The sequence below is a fragment of the Capra hircus genome, chromosome 15 (assembly GCF_001704415.2).
Source record: "Capra hircus breed San Clemente chromosome 15, ASM170441v1, whole genome shotgun sequence".
NCBI lineage: Eukaryota > Metazoa > Chordata > Mammalia > Artiodactyla > Bovidae > Capra > Capra hircus.
In genome coordinates, this window is record NC_030822.1 from 29,077,340 (window position 1) to 29,097,407 (window position 20,068).

The following is a 20,068-nucleotide window of genomic DNA, read 5'->3' on the forward strand; positions in this document are numbered from 1 at the left end:
CAACCAGACCACCAGGGAAATGCCAAAGTAACTTTTTTAAATGAATGAACTCTTATCTTAGAGCATCAGGGATAGAGATCTAATGGCTTCATTTTACAGCTGACAGAATGAAGGCCCAAGGAAGATAAAATGATTTTTCCCAGATTGCATGGCCAGTGAGTAGAAGAGGTAGTTTTAAATTCATTCATTCAAGAAATCCTCTCTAAGACCCTACTATGTTCCAGGCACTGTCCTAGGTGCTGGAGATGGAACTATGGCCAAAGTAGGCCCTGACCTCCTAGGACTGACTACACTGTGGTGGAGGAGATAAGCAGAAAAACAAATAGCACTTATCATCATTTCAGGTGTTATATATCTGTGAGGAAAGAGGTGCTCTGAAGACAAAATCCCATAAGCAGCAAGGACTCAAACCCATGTTTTCTGCTTCCAAGTGCAGGCTCTTTCCACTACACCACGCTGCCTGCTCTAAGTAAACAAACAAAACCATAATTTATGAGGCTCCTTCAGCTGCCTGTGTGTGTGCTTGGTGGGGTGAAACCCTCATGTAGTCCATGAAAAAGGGCCAACATCATCAGAAGCAGCAGCTGACTGGCTTGCCTGCTAAAGCAGGTGTCCCGGCATTAGCCAGCCTCGCCTCTCCTGCCTTGAAACTTCACATCTGGCGCCCAAAGAGAGAGGGAGTGTGTTTAAATAAGACAGTTATTGACCAAGTGGATTGAGGAGGTTGGAGTTGGCTCATCTCTGGGAATGATGCAAACCACAAGGGGACAGTACTCAGGAGGCGGACAGAAAAAACAGATGGGCTCAAACTGCAGGCGTGACTATGAGCACCCCAGCCCCCATCACTGGGGGAGGCAGGAGGAGGCCTCTTTGCTGCCGAAGATCTGTTTACTTTTCACTTATAAAAGAGCCCTCTGATGCCTGTTTTTGGAGAAATAGAATGTGTACTCAGACCCCTGGCTTTCCTCTAAACTGTTTCAAGTAGAAGTGTGGTTGAAACAAGAGTTCAGAACATACGCAGAGGACATGTCAGCCCACTGAGAGGGACAGGTGCTGGTGGCTCAAGGATCGGACAGGTGATCAGAATCACAAGGCTGACCACTCAAACACTCCCTCCTCACTTTGGCAGAGCATCAGATGTGATAGGCCAATGTGTTGTCTATAACAAAGGTTAGTTGAAAAAGAAACAAATGAAGGATGACAACTCACTTTACTCACACAGGTAAGATTAAAGTCCAAAGCACTGCTTTGAAAATAATGATAATTATTTACTGGCCAAACGCTATGAACTGGACACTTCCTGGTCTCTCATCCTCATACTAATCTGCTCGTAGATACTGATATTATCTTCATCTTACAGATGAGCAAATCAAGGCTCAGGGAAGTTCAGTGACTTCTGAAAATTCACACTGGTAGTGAATGGGCATTCAGCTCCAGTCTGTCTCAACTCTAAAATCCAAGTACTTTCTATTAATACAAAACCAAGAAGTGACATCCACTTGCTTGAAAGCAAAAAGTGACGCTTTCTAGCTGCTCGGCTGCTTCTAATGTGTCATTGGCTAAGAAATTATGCAACTCAACCTGTGAGTTACACACAATTCTAAGTAAGGGTGGAGGCTTCATGCAAAGGCTTCAGGATAGCTGGTCCCTTATTTTAGGGTAAACCTAGGACTTTGCAGCCAAAACTCCCCACTGCTAGAGTAGAAGCCTATCACTGTCCAGTCCCAAGCGTAATGGCTGTTTAGGGAGCACCTGATGAGAACCCTCATTACAATATGCGAGATGGCTTACTGTGTTCCACGCCACTGGGAAAGAACTCATGTCAGGAGAGGATGGTGATGGGACCCTCAGTCTGCCCCTCAAACCAGCTCTGCCAAGGCTAGTCAGGTAGCCTCTCTTCATTTCTTAATTCACAAAATTGGGCTGATATCTCCACTTCACAAAATTATGAGTAAATGATAAAGTATATGAAAGCACCTGGTGTGTAATTGGTGTACAATAAATACAACTTTGTCATGTTTATTCATTATTCATAGGAGATGAGTTTAGTTGACCAGTCTGGGACTGTGGGTCATTTTGGCCCAGAAAATTCCAGGGAGATACAGTCAGTTCCAGGTCTAAATCAGAGTGTGTGTTCGTGCGTCAGAGAATGGCCTACATGGTTCCTTAGTGGAACCGTGGAACCAATCCCATCTCCATGGTTTAACGAGGACCATGGCTCAGGCAAAAGCCAGAGGATTTCCAAGCATGAGATGACCCAGCAAAAGGCTACCCAGGCCACATTTGAAGTCACCCCAATCCTCTCCTGTCCTGAGTTTCCAAGGGGATCACAGAAATTTGCCTAAAACTGAACTAAATCCAATTTCATATTATGTTCATCTGGTTGTTCTATCTCAAGATACAGGTGCAGTTTGGCTTTGATTTGTGACCTATTTCAGATTGGTGATTCTCTCTTCAGGCTACAAAAGGCGATTTTTTAAAATGTACGAATCTCAGATGTTACAATTTATCAATGGCTTTCTACTGCGTGTAAAGTCTAGACTACTTAGCAAGCCTCTGTGATGTGGCCCCTGCCTACTTGTCTCAAAGCCCCCTATTCCATCCCTCGCTGAACCACGTGTGTCTGTGTTCTCAGCCACATCTGGCCCTTTGCGGCTCCATTAACTCTCTGTGCTCTCTCACGTCTATGCCTCTTATGTAATATGTCCTGTTCCTTTCACCTGCGGTGCCCTTCACTTTCCCAGTTAACAAACTTTTATTCTTAGTTTAAGAACTTCATCCCGTGAACCCTTAATCCCTAAGGCAGTCACAGACAACCCTTCTCTGGGCCCACACCGACCGTGGGCACATCCTTCCTTTACGCAGCGGAGGGAGGACATGACACAATGGAAAGAAAATAGGTTTCAAATCAGAAAGCCTAGAATTTAAACTCCGGCCCTCCTCCGGGCCAGCTGGAGAGATGTAGCCTTCCAGCCTAATGTATGGTCCACTTGTGTGGTTCCCCTGACGTAAAGACAGATGCAGCGACTGTAGCCAAAAGATTTAGTGACCTGAACCACCAGTAAGGTCATCTGTATCTGACAATTCGGAAGTTGTAATTCATTTTACTCCTTTTGTCCCAGCCTCCACATTGGCCCACACATCCATCTGACAGGGTCAGCTTCCTATACAGGTCTGCTAATCGCAGTCACTCAAGCATTCTAGTTCCTCCAATTTGTCTTTATAAATTTATTATTGAAAACAAATGCATCTCACCTCTGCCACTTACTGGCCAAATCATTTAAACTCTGAGCCTCTGTATTATTTGTTGATGAAAAGTGTGGTGAGGATTAAAGAAAATAGATCTAGCACAAATTCTGGCCCACAGTAAGCACTGCTGCTGCTGCTAAGTCGCTTCAGTCGTGTCCGACTCTGTGCGACCCCATAGATGGCAGCCCACTAGGCTCCCCTGTCCCTGGGATTCTCCAGGCAAGAATACTGGAGTGGGTTGCCATTTCCTTCTCCAATGCATGAAAGTGAAAATTGAAAGTGAAGTCACCCAGTCGTGTCCGACTCTTAGCGACCCCATGGACTGCAGCCTACCAGGCTCCTCCATCCATGGGATTTTCCAGTCAAGAGTACTGGAGTGGGGTACCATTGCCATCTCTGACAGCAAGCACTAGTGTTTTATCATTACAGCACATTTTAACTATTTGTCTATGTCTCTCCCTCCACTAATTCCTCAAGGGCAAGAAATTCATCTTTGTATCCCCAGCATCTAGCACATAGTAAACTTTTGACAGAAGTCTGTGAGATGCACAAAACATACTGTTTGGCCTTTACAATGACTTTCAGTTCCAGGAAGCAGAGAACTTGTCATGTGCTTTTGTCTTTCATAGCAGCCACTGTGACTGCTGGGCAAATCGGTAAGCATTCATTCAAGGCACATTCATGAGAAGACCAACACATTCTTCTTAGCAGTTGCTCTACAGTGGAAAAGTTACATGATGTGAAGTATGAAGACCTTGGTTCTAGCCTTAGTCCACCCCCTTACTGGGAGGGGGTTAAGCATACTTGATAAATGACCTGGGCTTGTTTTCTACAAAACAGGGGAGAGAAAAATCTTGAGGTTTATCACAAGGGTTGAAATAAGGTCAAGTGAAGCAACACGAAAAGGTGGAATATAACTAACAGGGAGATGGGAAACTCTCCTATCAGGCTTCATGGTTTCAGGAAAATGGTTCTGCTTCTTGTACCTCCTATACCAGGAGAGGCTAAAAAAAGAAGGGAAAAAAAAACCCCCCACAATACCAGATTATGCTGTTTATGTAATCATCACATATCTTTTAGGAAAACCTGGTTTGGGGAAGACTCCCTTGGTCTAATCCAGAGCCATCAGAGGCTAACAAGTGTCCTGAAGCCACTTTACTATCTGTGAACTCAATATGGCTTCAATAGAGCAAAAAATTGCCAAATTTCTTGATTTTCTTACAGAGGTTAAGTTAAAGGCAAGGCCAAGAATTGGACAATCTTTTCCAAGGAAAAACAGTGTTCTTGATTTAGACTAAAAGCAACTAAATGGATTACTTAGCAAACTATGCTCTATTTAGAAGAATTTCCTGATGATCTAAAAATTAATCATAAAATTTTATTCTAGCTTCTCTTTAAATTCTTCCCAACATTTATTAGTTTACTTATCTAACTATGTAATTAAGTAAGTATGGTATACTGAACATAATTGAATCTTTGTTTATAGATTCAAGACCACTTGGCAGGAATGCTGTAGAGAGGACTCAGGCAGAAGATGGGTGGTTGAGTTGGATAAACAGTAAGATCGCCTTCAAATCTGACAGCCTGGGATCTGAACAACCTAGCTGTATTTTCACTTGTAAAAATGCACATGACTCTTAATCAGGCAGTATGGAAGTGTGAGCTAATATAGAGCCAACAGTGGTATAGCATAGGGTTAAGGCTGCAGGCATTGAAGCCAGATTGCCACGACTGATAGCCTGCCTGTCACTTGCTGACTCTGTGATCTCGAACAAGTTGTGTTATTTCTGTTTCAGTTTCTCATGTGTAAAATGGGAATAAAAGAAAGAAAAAAAAAAGTACTTGTCTCTTAGGGTTGCTGTAAGGATTAAGAATTAATATATCTGGGAGGAAGAGGCAAGATAGGAATAGGGGATTAAGAGGTACAGACTACTAATATAAAATAAATATGCCGAAAGGATTTACAACACAAGGAATATAGCAAATATTTTATAATAACTATAATTTTTTAAATTGTGAATTACTATATTGTATACTTAATATTATATATCAACTATACCTCAATTTAAAAAAAATCTAATACATTCAACATTCTTGGAACAGTACCTGCCACACAGTAGGTGTCCTGTTCTGTGTTAGCTAAAGTGGAAGTCAAAGTTGCTCAGTCGTGTCCGACTCTTTGCGACCCCATGGATTATACAGTCCATGGAATTCTCCAGAATACTGGAGTGGGAGCCATTCCCTTCTCCAGGGGATCTTCCCAACCCGGGGATCAAACCCAGGTTTTCATTGCAGTCAGACTCTTTACCAGCTGAGCCACTAGGGAAGCCCTTGTGTTAGCTAAATATATGTCAAAACGGGGCTTCCCAGGTGGTGCCAGTGGTAAAGAACCTGCCTGCCAATGCAGGAGACCTAAGAGACGCTGGTTTGATTCCTGGGTCAGGAAGGTCCCCTAGAGAAGGAAATGGCAACCCAATCCAGTATTCTTGCCTGGAGAATCCCATGGACAGAGGAGCCTGGCGGGCTACACTCCGTAGCGTTGGAAAGAATCTGACACAACTGAAGCGACTTAGCACAGCATGCATATCAAAATACTAGGGACTAACTGCCCATGCATCATTTCATTAGAGCCTGAAAACAGCCCTTTAGGGTAGATGGTATAGCTCATTCTAAAGATGAAGAAACAAGTTCTTGGAAGATGAGTACCTCACTTGATGTCAGCGCCTGGCACAGGGTTTGAATCCAGAGCCCACTGCCTCCCAACTTGTGTTTCTTCCATCACAGCTGCTTCCCCAGTATGTCAAAATTGTTGTGTGTATGCAACACTGAGTTGAATTTACACTGATCCAATATATGTAGATCCTGCCTTTTGGAATAACCTTGGGCACATGCTTGCTATCTTGTCAATATTCTCATTTTTAAGGTAGGGCAGAAATAACCCCAGTAAGGATTCACTTTATCATGGTTTACTTACACCGTGATTATGTAAATAGTCATGTTCAAATAGCTAGATAAAAATCCACTAAAATGGTGAACCTCCCTTAGCCTGTTTCTTGTCTTAAATCCTTTGTTATTCTTTACACGGGACTATAAATTTTGCCCATTATGATTATCCCGGTTCTCTTCTGAATTAAGCCCCTCTTGCCCCTCACCTAAGCACCATCTCAGCTGCTATACAATGCTATTTAGTGTGCGTGTGCTCCACTCCAAAATGCTAACCTCTGAGCTCTTGCAATCCCTCAAGTACCTTATCTAGGACTAGATATAACTAGTATTCAACAACTCCTTGACCCTTTGGATTTGAATGACCCAAGGTAGATGCTGAACAATGTGATTTTTTCCCATTCTTCAAGAGCAGTTCAGCAGAAGACAAGAACCTTGAGAAAGCAAGCCTAAAGGACTGAAAAAAAGACTAGCTGTGAAGAACTTTTAGTGTTAAAAAAAAGGCGGGGGGAGCCAAAGTGAAGCCTCAAAAAACAAGAAGTCTGGCAAAAAGCAAATGAGAAAAAAGAAGGGCAGAGGTGGTGGAGGAGCCAGACGATAGTTAGGGGTTGAAATGAAGGGGAATTCTAGAGTTAAGGTGGGTTTGGATCAGAAGCCTTCCCAAGTTTCTCAGGCTCAAGAGCCTGGGTGGCAATCTGTGGGTGGCCCACACTTAAGAACACACGAAAAAAAACTGGACACAGATACAAGTGGTGAGAAGTGTCAAGCAGCAGGGAGTGGCAAGAGTCAATCCTAAATGCAGTCATTTGGGTACAATGTGCCCTTCAGAGAGGGCATGGTGACAACATGGGCTGATTTACAGAGCCGCCAGGGTAATAATTCAGAAAGCAATACTGCCTTTTCCCAACAAAACGAGGCAGCCCCAGAATGTTTCATGGTGGTAAAAAGCTGCATGACAGCATACTGAGGTCCCAGAACCAATGAAAGGAGACAAGTTTACCAAAACGAGTCTTGACACAGAGTACGTTTCTGGCAAATATGTTATTATGCACTCACTCTACTCAGGTCCTGGAGCAACTATTTCATTTCCTTATATGGCCCTTCTCTTCAGCTCTCTCCTGTATAATAACTAATGTCTTCTTAGAGAAACAAAGAAAAGGAATAGAACTGTTCCACTCGTCCTCTGTTTTTTTCAGGGAAATGAGCAGAGGCACATATCACTGAGACGTCAGAGGAGAACTACCAGTTTTTTAAAATCACTTTTTGAAAACTTGAAATCACTTCTGCTAGAGAAAGCTGTGTTGATGCAGGAAGACAAGGGAAAATACTGCAACTGCCTATCCTGACTGCCAGAATTAAGCAGTCTTACTTTAACCAGGACATTTTTAATTCCATTAGAACTTTAAATACCACTACAACTAAGATACAATGTGTGAGCACGGGCAGAAACACTCCCTATATGGCACACAAAATCAAAGAAAATGCCAGCTGTCATGCTTAAATAAAAATCAACTTCTAATGTTACTCTTCTTCTTGAAATTCTTCAGGTGGCCCCCACAGTTTTCAAATAAAATCCAAATTCCTTAGCAAGACCCCGACTTCACTTCTCGGTGTATTTTCCTCCCTATTCCAAGTTCTAACAGTTCCTTTCCCCCTAAAAGTCATGTTCCTCTGCCTGGAAAAATCCTTTCATCTTTGCTCGGTAGAATCCTACTCATCCTTCAGAAAAACTGCTTAGTTTTCTCTCTTTTGGGAAGACTTCCCCAACACCCACCCTCCCATGGGCTCTCAGAAGACCCTGTGCTCATTTACGATTGCACACACCATGTGATGCTCCAATTTCATTTTGCTTCCTCATTTCTTCTACTAGTTCCTGAGGACAACTAGTAGAAGAAACTAGGATTTCTATAGAATTTCTAGGATTCTGTATTCTAGTGGTCATGACAGACGCCTGACACGATGCACAATGTTTTCATGAATAGTAAAGATAGTCATTTGTGAATCTTACTTTCTCTCAGTAGGAAAATACACGCTTCTAAAACCTTGCATAAAACACTATAACAATCTTCCTTCCCTCTTTGACTACATCTACAGCCGGAATGATGATTTTGAAAGAGTGTAACATCTGGGTCATATCCTCGATAACACTTCAGGAAGCTGGTGGCTAATTGCATCATTTATGACATCAGGAAGGAAGCCATCGTTTGCAAAGCACCTACGTGTTCTGAATTTATTCTGTGTATAAATTACTTCACTCTTGACAATCCATGGTAACTTGTCTGAGCTCTAGTTTGATAAAGAACCTGAGGTTTAGAAATCTGCCCATGGTCATACAGCCAGCAAGTGGTGAAGCCAGACTACAATGTGCAGGATCAGGACAAGATTTCCTTCTGAAGGAACTAAAAAATGAAGTTGGCTGAAACTAAGATTTCCCACAGGGCTGAAACGTGATGAAGACAGCAAATAACTTGTCCATCTCAGACTATGGGTATGCTATTTTAACAATATAAACTGAAAACCAGCCTTCTTCCTGTTCAGAGTTTGAATAATTGCATACACTCTGCTGTCCTGTCAAATAACAGACTCATCAGACATTCAGTTTGAAGCACTGTTTTAAAACAACTTCTCAAATTTATTTAATTCATGTGAATAACATGGTAGGTTTTTTTTTTACAAAAAGAAAAAAACAGCCAGTACTTACTACTTACCAAGCCTTACAGACGGCTCAGAGTGTAGGCAGTGTACTGGGCACAGTGATCACAGGATTTGCATTATCCTTGCAAAGACAGAACTCTACCAGCACCAGAGTTTTCCAATTCGAAATGTGATTTTATTAGAGATCCCAATGTAATTTTTTAAAAAACGATTAGATTGTTGCTTTTTTAATTTTCCATTTCTAGTTAGAAAAATGACTAGAGGCAATGACAAAAATAACCATTTAAAAGGGATTTCTCTCCAGATATTTTTTTGTAAAGGTTTAAGTTCAGCCTTTCCAGCCTTCTCTCTGTCCTTTTACGTTTTAAAAAGAAAGGGGTTTGGAATACATCAACCTTTACTCAGCTTGCTCACAAAGCCTCTGTCTTCTCAAGTTGTAGACATATCGCCAGGACTCATCTCCCAAACCTCTGGTTTTAATCAAGTCCATGGGGTGCCTGGCTGGAGGGGCCTGGGTGACAGTTGCTTAAAGAAGCTCCTATTAATTCAAGGTCAGCCACAAACCTAACCTTAAACGGTAGATGGCTGACTGCATCACTTTCGACATACACCAGGCGAAGGTGGATGGAGCAAGAGGCAAGTCAGACATCCCTCCTCTGTTAGTCATGAGTCAGGCCAGCAGCTGAGCCTGTGTTCCTTTCCTCTCCTCGGAGCTCACTGTGCAAGGTCAACCACACCACCTCATCCCCCAAGCTCACTGTCCAGCCATACAGGAAGGTGCTTCCAAGTTTTCACTAGAATAAATTATTTTCCACGAATAAAAAATGAAAATGTTTAGAGGTAGCAATGACTTGGCTCTCTCCAGCTCTCCTTGGGGAAGCTCTACTTTTAAGCACGTGGGGAGTTAACATCACAGAGGAGCGACACTGACAGCTACGGTGCTTTGCTTCTTCCTTATTACCTTTCTGGAAAGCTGCTGTTTCTAACATTCAGGTTGCCTGAAAAGGAGAAATTGTACTTACTGTTGTACACTGCGTGTAAGAAGGGACTTCTTTTTAGCCTTCATTTCACTGTGTGGGCTTCCCTCTCTAGGTCTTGAGAGTGGGAAAGGGAGAGTGGAGAGGAGACAGAAATCACAAAGAGCAATAAACAGCACACCCTAAGCCAGCAACAGGACAAGTCCTCTAATATCATCAGTGCTGACTCTACGTAAGTCCTGGTGGGGTTGAATACATCATTACTTTCCATTTGTGCTCTGCCTCAGCCTTTTCCCTGACCACTAATTGCGAGTAAAGGTCTAGAGAGTAAGAGCTTTTGTGAAAGGGCTACAACACAAGTAACATGCAGGTCTGCGGCCAGGTGTGGCAGTGTGCTTTATAATGGAGGAAAAGAGGAGTACAGGCAGATTTTTGTTTCAGCCTTAGTCCAAGATTTAAAAGACTTACAGAAAATACTTCACACAGAAGGGTGGTAGTGGGGAAGGGAGGGTGGGGGAATGACAGACACACCCAGTAAAATTCAGGGATAAAAGAATACCTGCACAAGTCCGCGGAATACAAAAGAACAAGGAGGATCACTTCCTGAGCCATACATGGATGGGTAAGGGCGAAGGATGGGTAGGCCACAGTGGATTAGCCACTAGTGGCTTCAGTGATAATTCAGAAACCTGTTCCAATATATTTCTGGAGTGAAATCTTCTCCTGGACAGGTCAAAATTGTGCTTAAAAAAATGTCATTAGAAGGTAACAGCTTTTCAAATATTCTTTTGCCTCTTGCGTCCAGGTGATTTCTTTTTTGTTGAAAACCAGAAGCCATATAAACCTTACAGGGTGGAAGAACAGTCTTTTGACACAGGCGAGGCGAGGCGCTGGATGAACTTACACAGTAAGTGAGAGTCTGTGCGTCCTGGGCTTGTCCCTTGACCATACCACATCTCTGACCTAACAGAGATGGCAGTTCACTTTCTCTGGAAGAAGCCAGTAATGGCCGCTTGTCTGTTGGCTTTGCCCATAGCAGCAGTTCCCTTCTTTGGGACCTTTCGTTCCTCTTTGGGTTCCTTTTTCACAGCCATGGCAGGAGGCCTATGGACAGAGGAAGTCTTCATCTTAAGCTCTTCTTCACTATCTGTGCAGGATTCACTCTCGTAGACTTTCTCAGTCACTGGTAGAACGAGGGGAAAAACAGGATATGCGTGGGTTAGGTCATTTAGAACACTGCTCTTGTGAGAGACTTAAGCTGTCTGGTTCACCCTGATCCCCTCAGCCCCACTGACCGAGGGAGGCAGTATCTTGAGCTCACAGCCTCGAGCTGTGGCTCAAAATCAACATTACCCCTATTCTGTTACTGCTGTGTCCCATGACTTTGAGTGGGCCCATATCATTTGACTGCCCAAATCCTGCATTTGGGCCTTGGTCTGTGCCAGCTAACTGGCTGAACTCTGCATCAGAACCGTCTGCTTCCGGTCTCAAACACTTGCTTCTACCTCCATGCTCTCACTGACTTCTTAGTCTCACCTCCTGACCAACAGTGCTGCCATCGCCACCTCTGGTTTTCCTGCTCTTAATCTCGTTCCACCCGCTAGTCCCCGTCCTGCCTAGCTAGGCTCACTGCCATGGTACCTCCTGGCTAGCCCTGCCCTGGTGTCACCGAGGGTCCGCATGTCCTAAGTACAGAGAACTCGAGATTAGTTAGTCCCTCCCTTGTTCAGTTCTTGGTTCTCAGTGACCCAAGAGTTAGCAGTGGCCTGCATCGTGAAGATACTATCTCAGGCAAACTCAGTCAGATGGCAAACCTGATAGTTTTAAGGAAAGACGATGATAAAATGAGAAAGTTAACAGTGCTTTTACTCCTCATAGGCCAAGGGCATAGTTCGCCTTTTCTCCTACCAAAATATTCACTGAATTCTTCCCACAGGAAACTTGAAAAAAATTTACATGAGTGAGGCGTCACTATAAGGAAGCCCCACAGGGCACAGGCACAGACAATGGCTTCCAACAGTGATGTTCTGGAACCGACGAGGTTCTTCAGTGCTACTGCAGCATACACGGCTACCACAAGGAACAGCACAATGCCACCCTCCTGTGACTTCAGAGAGATCAGCAGCTCCACAACCAACATCATCTAAGCCCTTTCTCAGCAAATGACGAGAAACGGAGAACACCTTTTCTTAGCGGAAGAGAGTAACCTAATATGCATAATAAATATTCAAATGAGCAAACTGAAAGGTATTTTTTTCCCATTAAGGAACAGTGATAGTTTCAAGTTCTCAATTATTGATCATTTCTTTCAAATAAAATATGTCAGTCAAACTGTTCTAGAGGGATAGGCTTTGGAATCAAATACACCTGTGTTCTAATACCTAGTCTGTCACTTACCTAGCCTCAAATTTTAATGTGTATCAGAATCACTTGAATTTTTGTTTAAGCATGGATGGCTGGGCTTTATTTCCAGAGTTTTTAGATTCAGTAGGTCTGGGGCAGACCTGAGAATTTGCTTTCTAACATTTTCCCAGGTGATGCTGATATGCTGCTGGTCTGGGGACCACACCTTGAGAATCACTGTTCGTTGCTTCCCTATGAAAGGTCATCTGCTGCCTCAGAGAAAGTACAAATACATCCAGTAATCTCTGGCAAGCTCTCTTTAATGCTATATTTTCCCCTCACAATTGGCCATGCTGGAGATCAACTGGCTCAAGGTTGGAGTATTCCTTCACCTTATCCATCTATTCTTATTAAGGCTGCATAATTAATGGTTGTCCTCCCACCCCCACCCCGCAAGAGTTCCTAGGATTTATCATTACTTTCAAGAGCCTAGAATTCACTTTGGCTGACTCCTGCCAACTTGGAGGCTAAATAAACACTAAAAAGTTTAAAATATATACTGAGCATTCTTGGAGGCCTTAAGGCTTCCCAGACCAGAGGCATTAGCATCTCCCATGAGCTTATCAGAAATACAGAATCTCAAGTCCTACCCCCAGGGCCTACTGAATCAGAATTTGAAATGTGGCAAGATCTTCAAGTAATGTATATACTCAGCAAAATGTAAGAAATGTTGCTCTCAGATTATTTAGAAAACGTCCATGGTAGACCTATAGTGCAACAATTATGACTGCAGAACATCATCCCCATTCTGATGCCAAAGTACTACATAACTGGATTTTGGAACAAAATTATGAGCTGTTATTTACTCAATATCTCAAATCAGGCAAGTCTGAAGAGCCATACAGAAAAGACAAGAATTACTACAAAACTTGCTCCTTCATAAGCTATATTCTGTATTAAACTGGTGGCATGTCTATAATATTAAACTTCAGCATCAATTAGCTCATTATTTCATGACTAACCACTGGCTGTCTCATTGCCAATTCTGTGCAATCCATTGCTTAAAGGAGTTAAAAATCAGTCAGGGCAGCATCAACAGAATTTCTTAAGCAGAACAGTTGGTATAGCCCTTAAGAGCTAAAAGGAGCATTTCTATATTCAAAGCTGTAGCTACTTCAAACTACAGAACAAAGGAGATTTCAGCTTAAAAATACAGGACCTTTATTTTAGCTGAACAACATGCCACTTTTCTGGGCTGCCATAAAAAAAAAAAAAAGGCCCAGTTTGTGGGGGTAACAGAATTCTTTTCCACTCAACTGTTTTGCTCTTATAAATCTACCCTGTCCAGAAGTCTACCCCACACATATCTCAGGGGCCCAACTCCCCAGTCCCTGCAGTGAACTTACAGAAAGGGAAAGATCAGCTTTTTAAATCTACAGAATAACTGCTATCCAGCACAGGACAGGACAAGCCCCCTGAGTTGGTATGTTTGGAACAGTCTGAGCACAGAGAGGAAAGCAGAACTCTTTTGTTGGTTACAGGAGCCAAGATTCATTAAGCTGAGCTTGGAATAAAAACTTTTCAAAAAAAAATGTGCTATGTGAGCACAGTTTTCATTGTTGCATCCAAGGCTCTTAATAGTCCTGTCTGGAGACAGGAGTACAAAAAAGTTCACATCCCATACCTGGCCAAAACTTGAGAACTGGGTTTTGAACAAAGCAATATGTATTTAGCCACAAATTCCCAATGAACTCTCATAAAGGTATTTTTGATGCTTTTCTTTTGGGGTAACAGGAGGAGAAAACTAGCACTGATGCTTCTGTCCTCAAATTTAAAATGAAAATGAATTTAAAAATTCAATAGTAAATACATAAATTACCACTAACAGTCAAACCAAGAGACCTGAAATTCACGACTGGAAGACTGAAAGCAAAAACAAATAAAACAAGACTGAAGTCCAGAATTCACAGGCTCATGAGAAAGTTGGCACTGCAAAGACAAAAATCTCCTGTGTAAGGAATTTTACTCCCCAAGCATATGCACAGTGAAAATGGCAGAGGCCTTTCCAGGTGAGTGAGGTAGGGAACAGGAGAGGCTCAAGATCGATGAGATGTCTTCACTAGTTTTAACAACCACACTGTTTGGAAAAGTTGATTCTTCATAGTCAATTAAACCTTTTTAAGACAAAAATGTGAACCAGAAAAGGAAAATCAAGAAACGGAAAAAATACTTCTCTACAAGAGCTGAGGTGTGGCAGGTGCCACAGGAAAAAAGAAATGACACTTAAGGGCCATCTCACTAATAGGTTGAAAAGCCTAAACCCACAACTCTTCACAAACACAAAAGGTAAGTACCAGGATTTGAACATTTCATTGGGACTCAAGTGATGACTCAAAGCCAGAACACTATTTTCCCTCTAGATCTCTGTAAAAGGTACATGCTTTTATCTAACATGACTTACAAAACAGGAAACACACAGGAAGTGATATGGAAGTCATATCCCTCTAAAGAACAAATGGGACAAGATACGAAGAGGACTCCTGACACTCTCTTCAGGGTGTCATCTGCAGGAGCCTCTTTTCCACAGTTCAAATGTATAAAATAAACGTTCAAAACAACCCCACTTGTTTCTCAGTGTCTTTGATAATACTTTTATCCGAGATCTCGAGTGTACCAACCAAACAGGAAGCAGGTACTCTGTAGTTGCAGCGTTTCCCGTACTCAGCCACTCAGTGTGGGCCACAGCCAAGCAGCCAGCATCACATGGGCATGAGGCGCCCTGCTCTGTGAGGGATTAAGGTGCTCTCTACGGTCATAACTCTATCCCTGGAGCCAAAATTTTTTCTTACCCATGCAGCCCTCCTCATCTGTAAAGGTTTTAGATTTCAGCACACGTTTTCGTTTTCTTTTGTTTTCTCCATCGGAGCCCTAAAAGGTCACAGGAAGATCAGAGGATACAACGTTAAACTAACCAATCAAGCTGTAGAGAAGAATAACAAAAACTTTTTTATCTTTTAACAATCACCCTCCAATATTTTATGAGGATAAAAAGTTACACAAGGCATCTACAAATTTCCCTTTAGGGGACCAGCCCAACCACAGACAAGTTATGCTTATTGATACCTCATTGTGAGAAGAGAAGCAGCATGTTGAGCAAAGAATTGTGTTCATTCAGTCAACAAACTTTTGTTGGAGAGAGTAGGCACCATGGTTAAAAAGACCAATAGGACAATGGCCTTAGTTGGAGGAGAGAGACAAGGAAAACAGACCACTGTGATAAGGGCTTTAATGGAAGGCCACAGCAGATACTAGAAGCGCCCAGAGAAGCCCCCTAGACTGCAGGTCTCCAAGGCATCCACCCTTGCTGTGGATACCTGCTAGTTCAGCCTTGACACTGCAGCATTACAACTGTCTAACTTAGTATCAAAAAGGTTTTACTTATACCAACTTCTTTTTCTCTCCACTGGTCTTTCACTCCATTTTCTTTTAAGCTAATGAGGAATTTAGTGCAAAATTTAAATGACAGTCGATGAATTAAGGAAAACTAATAACCACCCTTGTGGCAGAAAGTGAAGAGGAACTCAAAAGCCTCTTGATGAAAGTGAAAGTGGAGAGTGAAAAAGACGGCCTAAAGCTCAACATTCAGAAAACTAAGATCATGGCATCCGGTCCCATCACTTCATGGGAAATAGATGGGGAAACAGTGTCAGGCTTTATTTTTTTGGGTTCCAAAATCACTGCAGATGGTGACTGCAGCCATGAAATTAAAAGACATTTATGCTTGGAAGGAAAGTTATGACCAACCTAGATAGCATATTCAAAAGCAGAGACATTACTTTGCTGACAAAGGTCCATCTAGTCAAGACTATGGTTTTTCCTGTGGTCATGTATGGATGTGAGAGTTGGACTGTGAAGAAAGCTGAGCACCAAAGAATTGATGCTTTTGAACTGCGGTGTTGAAGAAGACTCTTGAGAGTCCCTTGGACTGCAAGGAGATCCAACCAGTCCATTCTGAAGGAGATCAACCCTGGGATTTCTTTGGAAGGACTGATGCTGAAGCTGAAACTCCAGTACTTTGGCCACCTCATGCGAAGAGTTGACTCATTGGAAAAGACTCTGATGCTGGGAGGGATTGGGGGCAGGAGGAAAAGGGGACGACAGAGGATGAGATGGCTGGATGGCATCACCCACTCGATGGATGTGAGTTTGAGTGAACTCTGGGAGTTGGTGATGGACAGGGAGGCCTGGCGTGCTGCAATTCATGGGGTCGCAATGAGTCGGACATGACTGAGTTACTGAACTGAACTGAAAAATCATAAATATTATTTACACTCAAAGATGCAGACAAGACCCAGCTGAAGATTACTGAAAACTGTATTCCCCCATTTGCAGCCCTTTTCTAGAAAAGCAACAAACACACATCAAGTTGTTCTACTCTTTCACAAACTCTGCTACACTTAACTGTGCACAACGCCAACAGAAGTTGGATAGCACAGCTGCTCTGAAACTGGAAGTCATGAAACACTAAAGAGCCCCCAGGACTGACCTCGGCTACATTCCTGAGATGATGCCTTATGCTGAACTTGCCCCACCTGTGAGAAGAGAGGGAATGCCCATCCTGTACCACCTACAGGAGAGCAGGATGAGACAGGAGCCAGCTACTGCCACGTGTGAAGCGCAGAGGAGAGAACTAATGCAGCAGAGTGGCTTCATCTTTGGGCGATAAAGGACACATCCCAGCAAAGTTTTACCTTGACAGGAGGCGGCTCCGGCTCAGTCTTCAGCACTGGTTCAGGAGAAGGAGAAGGAGGAGGTGGGGATGGTGACTCAGCTTCATAAGCTCCAGGAGAGTCTGGTATGACTGAAATAAGGGAACAAGCTTAGATGAGAGAACTACGGCGGCGTCTGGTACAATGCCCTCTCCACTGGCTCTCTACACTTCCATGTCCAGCAAAGGGTATTTTGCAAGCAGTAATTCATGACAATGAAGGATTCTACAGTTATATATCTATTTATTAATATATAGATAACTAGACAGATATCTTTAAAATACACATTTTATCAATTTTCATACAAAGAGAATCAAAGAATCAAAAATTTTTACAGCTGACATTGTAAAGCAATTATAATCCAATTAAAAAAATTATTAGAGCTGGAATATACCTTAGAGATCATCTTAGCTAGCTTCTAACTTTATAGATAAGTCAGGGTATGCAGTTGTTTTAAAAATCTCCACTGGTTATCTACCATGTGTCATCTATTTCACTGACATTACTTCACTTTCTCCTCACAACAAAACTAAGAGACAAATACTATCATTCATACATTAGAGTTGGGTAAACAGAGGTTGTGAGAGGTTGATTAGCTTGCCAGGAGCACAGAGCTTGCAACTGAGGCAGGAGGTTTTAAACCCCCCAGTCAGTCTGATTCCACAGCCTGACTATTTCAACTATCCCAGGCTGCCTACCACTCAGGGACAGACATTTTCTTAAGATGAAGTGGAGAGAGTCCTCAGATTATACCAAGTGTGAGCACCTTTCAACTGAAGAGCTACAACTCCATTACAGCTACATTTGAAACACACCAAAGCATTCAGCATTCCTTACGCTTACGTCACTAAAAGCACACCGAAGGAGAACACCTGGGTTAATAATAAAGATTAAGGCAGACCAATACGGATCCTAGCATATGAATGTGGGGAAGTTTTTTAAAAATCTCTTTGAATTTCTGTTGTATGCAATAAATAATAGTAACAATGATTTTGTGACTGTGATTTAAGGATTATTTGCAATCACCTGAAATGTCTGTAAGACTTAAATTTTCCAGCTGACATTGAACAGCATAAACCATGGGGTTGTGGAATTATCTTTGAAACAATGATCACAATTACAGCTTTAACAACGAAGACTCACTCATTAATATGATCAGCAGGAAAAGAATATTTTAAGGAGAGAAATATCACTATGGAAGTGGTACCACCTGAAAGAGAGCACCACCAGAGGGATCCCATCAGTTTTGAACAGTTCCAGAAACTGTAGTCTTAGTTTAAGGCCCATGAGAAGGGAAGTGAAAATCCTCAGCTGACCCATTGCTTAATCACCGCAAAGAAATTGCTGGTCAAGAGACTGGGGAGCTGCTTAGCCTCACCTGCTCCCTGAATCTCCTGGCTGTATTCAAATTCTTAGCACAAGTCTTGGATCTGAAATTCTCCCAACTCATTAGGTCAGTGTTAAAAATTATGACAGTGGAGAGTTCAAGGCCAAATGACCTAAAGAGGTGAAGCAGAACAACAGCCAGAAAGAAACAATAAATTACACACTTCAAGTATGAAATGGGCCCCCAAACTTTATAAACTCTAGGAAACAGAAACATAAAAGCAAAGTGGTCCAGCTACTAACCAGCACTGGGAGGCTAGAACATGACAGGAGCCTGAGAAAGAAAAAGTCCAGTCAAACCACCAGAACCAAGCACCCATCTTCCTGAAGGTATAGCTATTAAGAAAGCTGTGAAGCAATGAGTTACAGTGGTAGGAGAGAAGTTTATGCAGTGAGGACGCCAAAGAAAAGGAATTTTGAGTACTCAGTCATAAATTTATGAGTTCTTATTCTGTTTCCAGTTCTGCAACCACTTGACTTAACCAAGGAAAACACATAATCCCAGTGGCACCCTCTAAGACCCCTCTCACTGCACGTATGGAGCTGTTTAGAGTCCCCCTTCAGACTCTAGGCTCCATACAGGCAGAGGCACCACCATTTCCCTAGCGCTGAATATACAGTAACATTTTTAATAAAAGAATCATTTTCTGAACTATAATTGGGATGAGGAGCTTCTAAGTCAAGGAAGATTCAGCATATGCTTCCCTCTCCCTTCCACACAACCTCACTGAGAAACCTAACAATAATAAAGGAAAGAAATGTAACCCCCTCATAATAGGGAAGAGAACATCACAGGAGCCAAGAACTCTTAAGGAATAAGAAATTTCAACAAACCCTTGGAAGATGGAAGGCGGATGGGAAAAAGTTGACAAGAGAAGCATCAGTCAATTAGGTGAGTCTGATAGTAGAGGTTATTAATATATAACACTTGTACTTTATCTGATTTTTGAAATTGTATATATGTATTACTTAGTTTAAATTTTTTTTTTAATTTATAATATTTTAAGAAAGGATAGGGAAAACAACTAGAATTTTCTGGGCTTACAAATATTAATCATTCATTTTTATAATAACCCCACAAAAATCACCATTACTATTTGTTTATACAACCAAGGTTCAAAGAGGTTAAAAAAAAAAACAAACTTGCCCACTTTCATATGTTAGAATCCATGTCAGTCTGCCTTAGTCTTTATTACCAAGATGACCATACTCCTTCAACATATTTTTAGTGACATAAGCTATGGAATGATGGATGCATTGGTGTGTTTTAAATATATTTGTAACTGATTTTGCAGCTCTTCAGATGAAAGGTACTTAAGTAGTGAAATATCACTTATCCCAGGAAAGCACCCTTCACTGGGGCAGAATAAGAACTGTGGTAAAGATAATTGCAGGGATCTAGCAATATAACCACTGTTTACCAGTTTTCTGGAAGAGATGGGTAATTAGAATTCCTGGAAACCATTCATAGCTTCCTAGGAAATTTTTTAAACTACTTATCTTAACCTTCAAAAAAGGGCTGGGGGTGGGTCATTTGCTTACCATTCTCTATAAACAATTTGCAAGGACTGAAAACGGTAGCAAAGACTGAAACATACCAGTTAAAACGACTTTTTCCTAGCAATACAGATATTACTCTTCATGTTATTTCTTTCTGGGTCTGGCCTTTCTTTACTTTAGAAACAGAGTATACAGAACTGCTAACGGTGCTTATGATTCTGCCAGGGAGAAAGAGAAAGAATACTT

At 42.1% G+C, this 20,068-nt stretch overlaps 1 protein-coding gene across 1 annotated transcript in view; it reads right to left on the reverse strand.

Annotated features, from left to right (window-relative positions):
* The window catches only part of POLD3 (DNA polymerase delta 3, accessory subunit), a 42,991-nt gene continuing 31,714 nt past the window's right edge, over positions 8,792-20,068 (reverse strand). The window contains exons 10-12 of the mRNA XM_005689973.2: positions 16,919-17,028; positions 15,017-15,095; positions 8,792-11,007 (exon numbers count right to left, since the gene is read on the reverse strand). Coding sequence (XP_005690030.2) covers positions 10,805-11,007; positions 15,017-15,095; positions 16,919-17,028 — 392 coding nt within the window. The 3' untranslated portion in view covers positions 8,792-10,804. The remainder of the gene's footprint in view (positions 11,008-15,016; positions 15,096-16,918; positions 17,029-20,068) is intronic.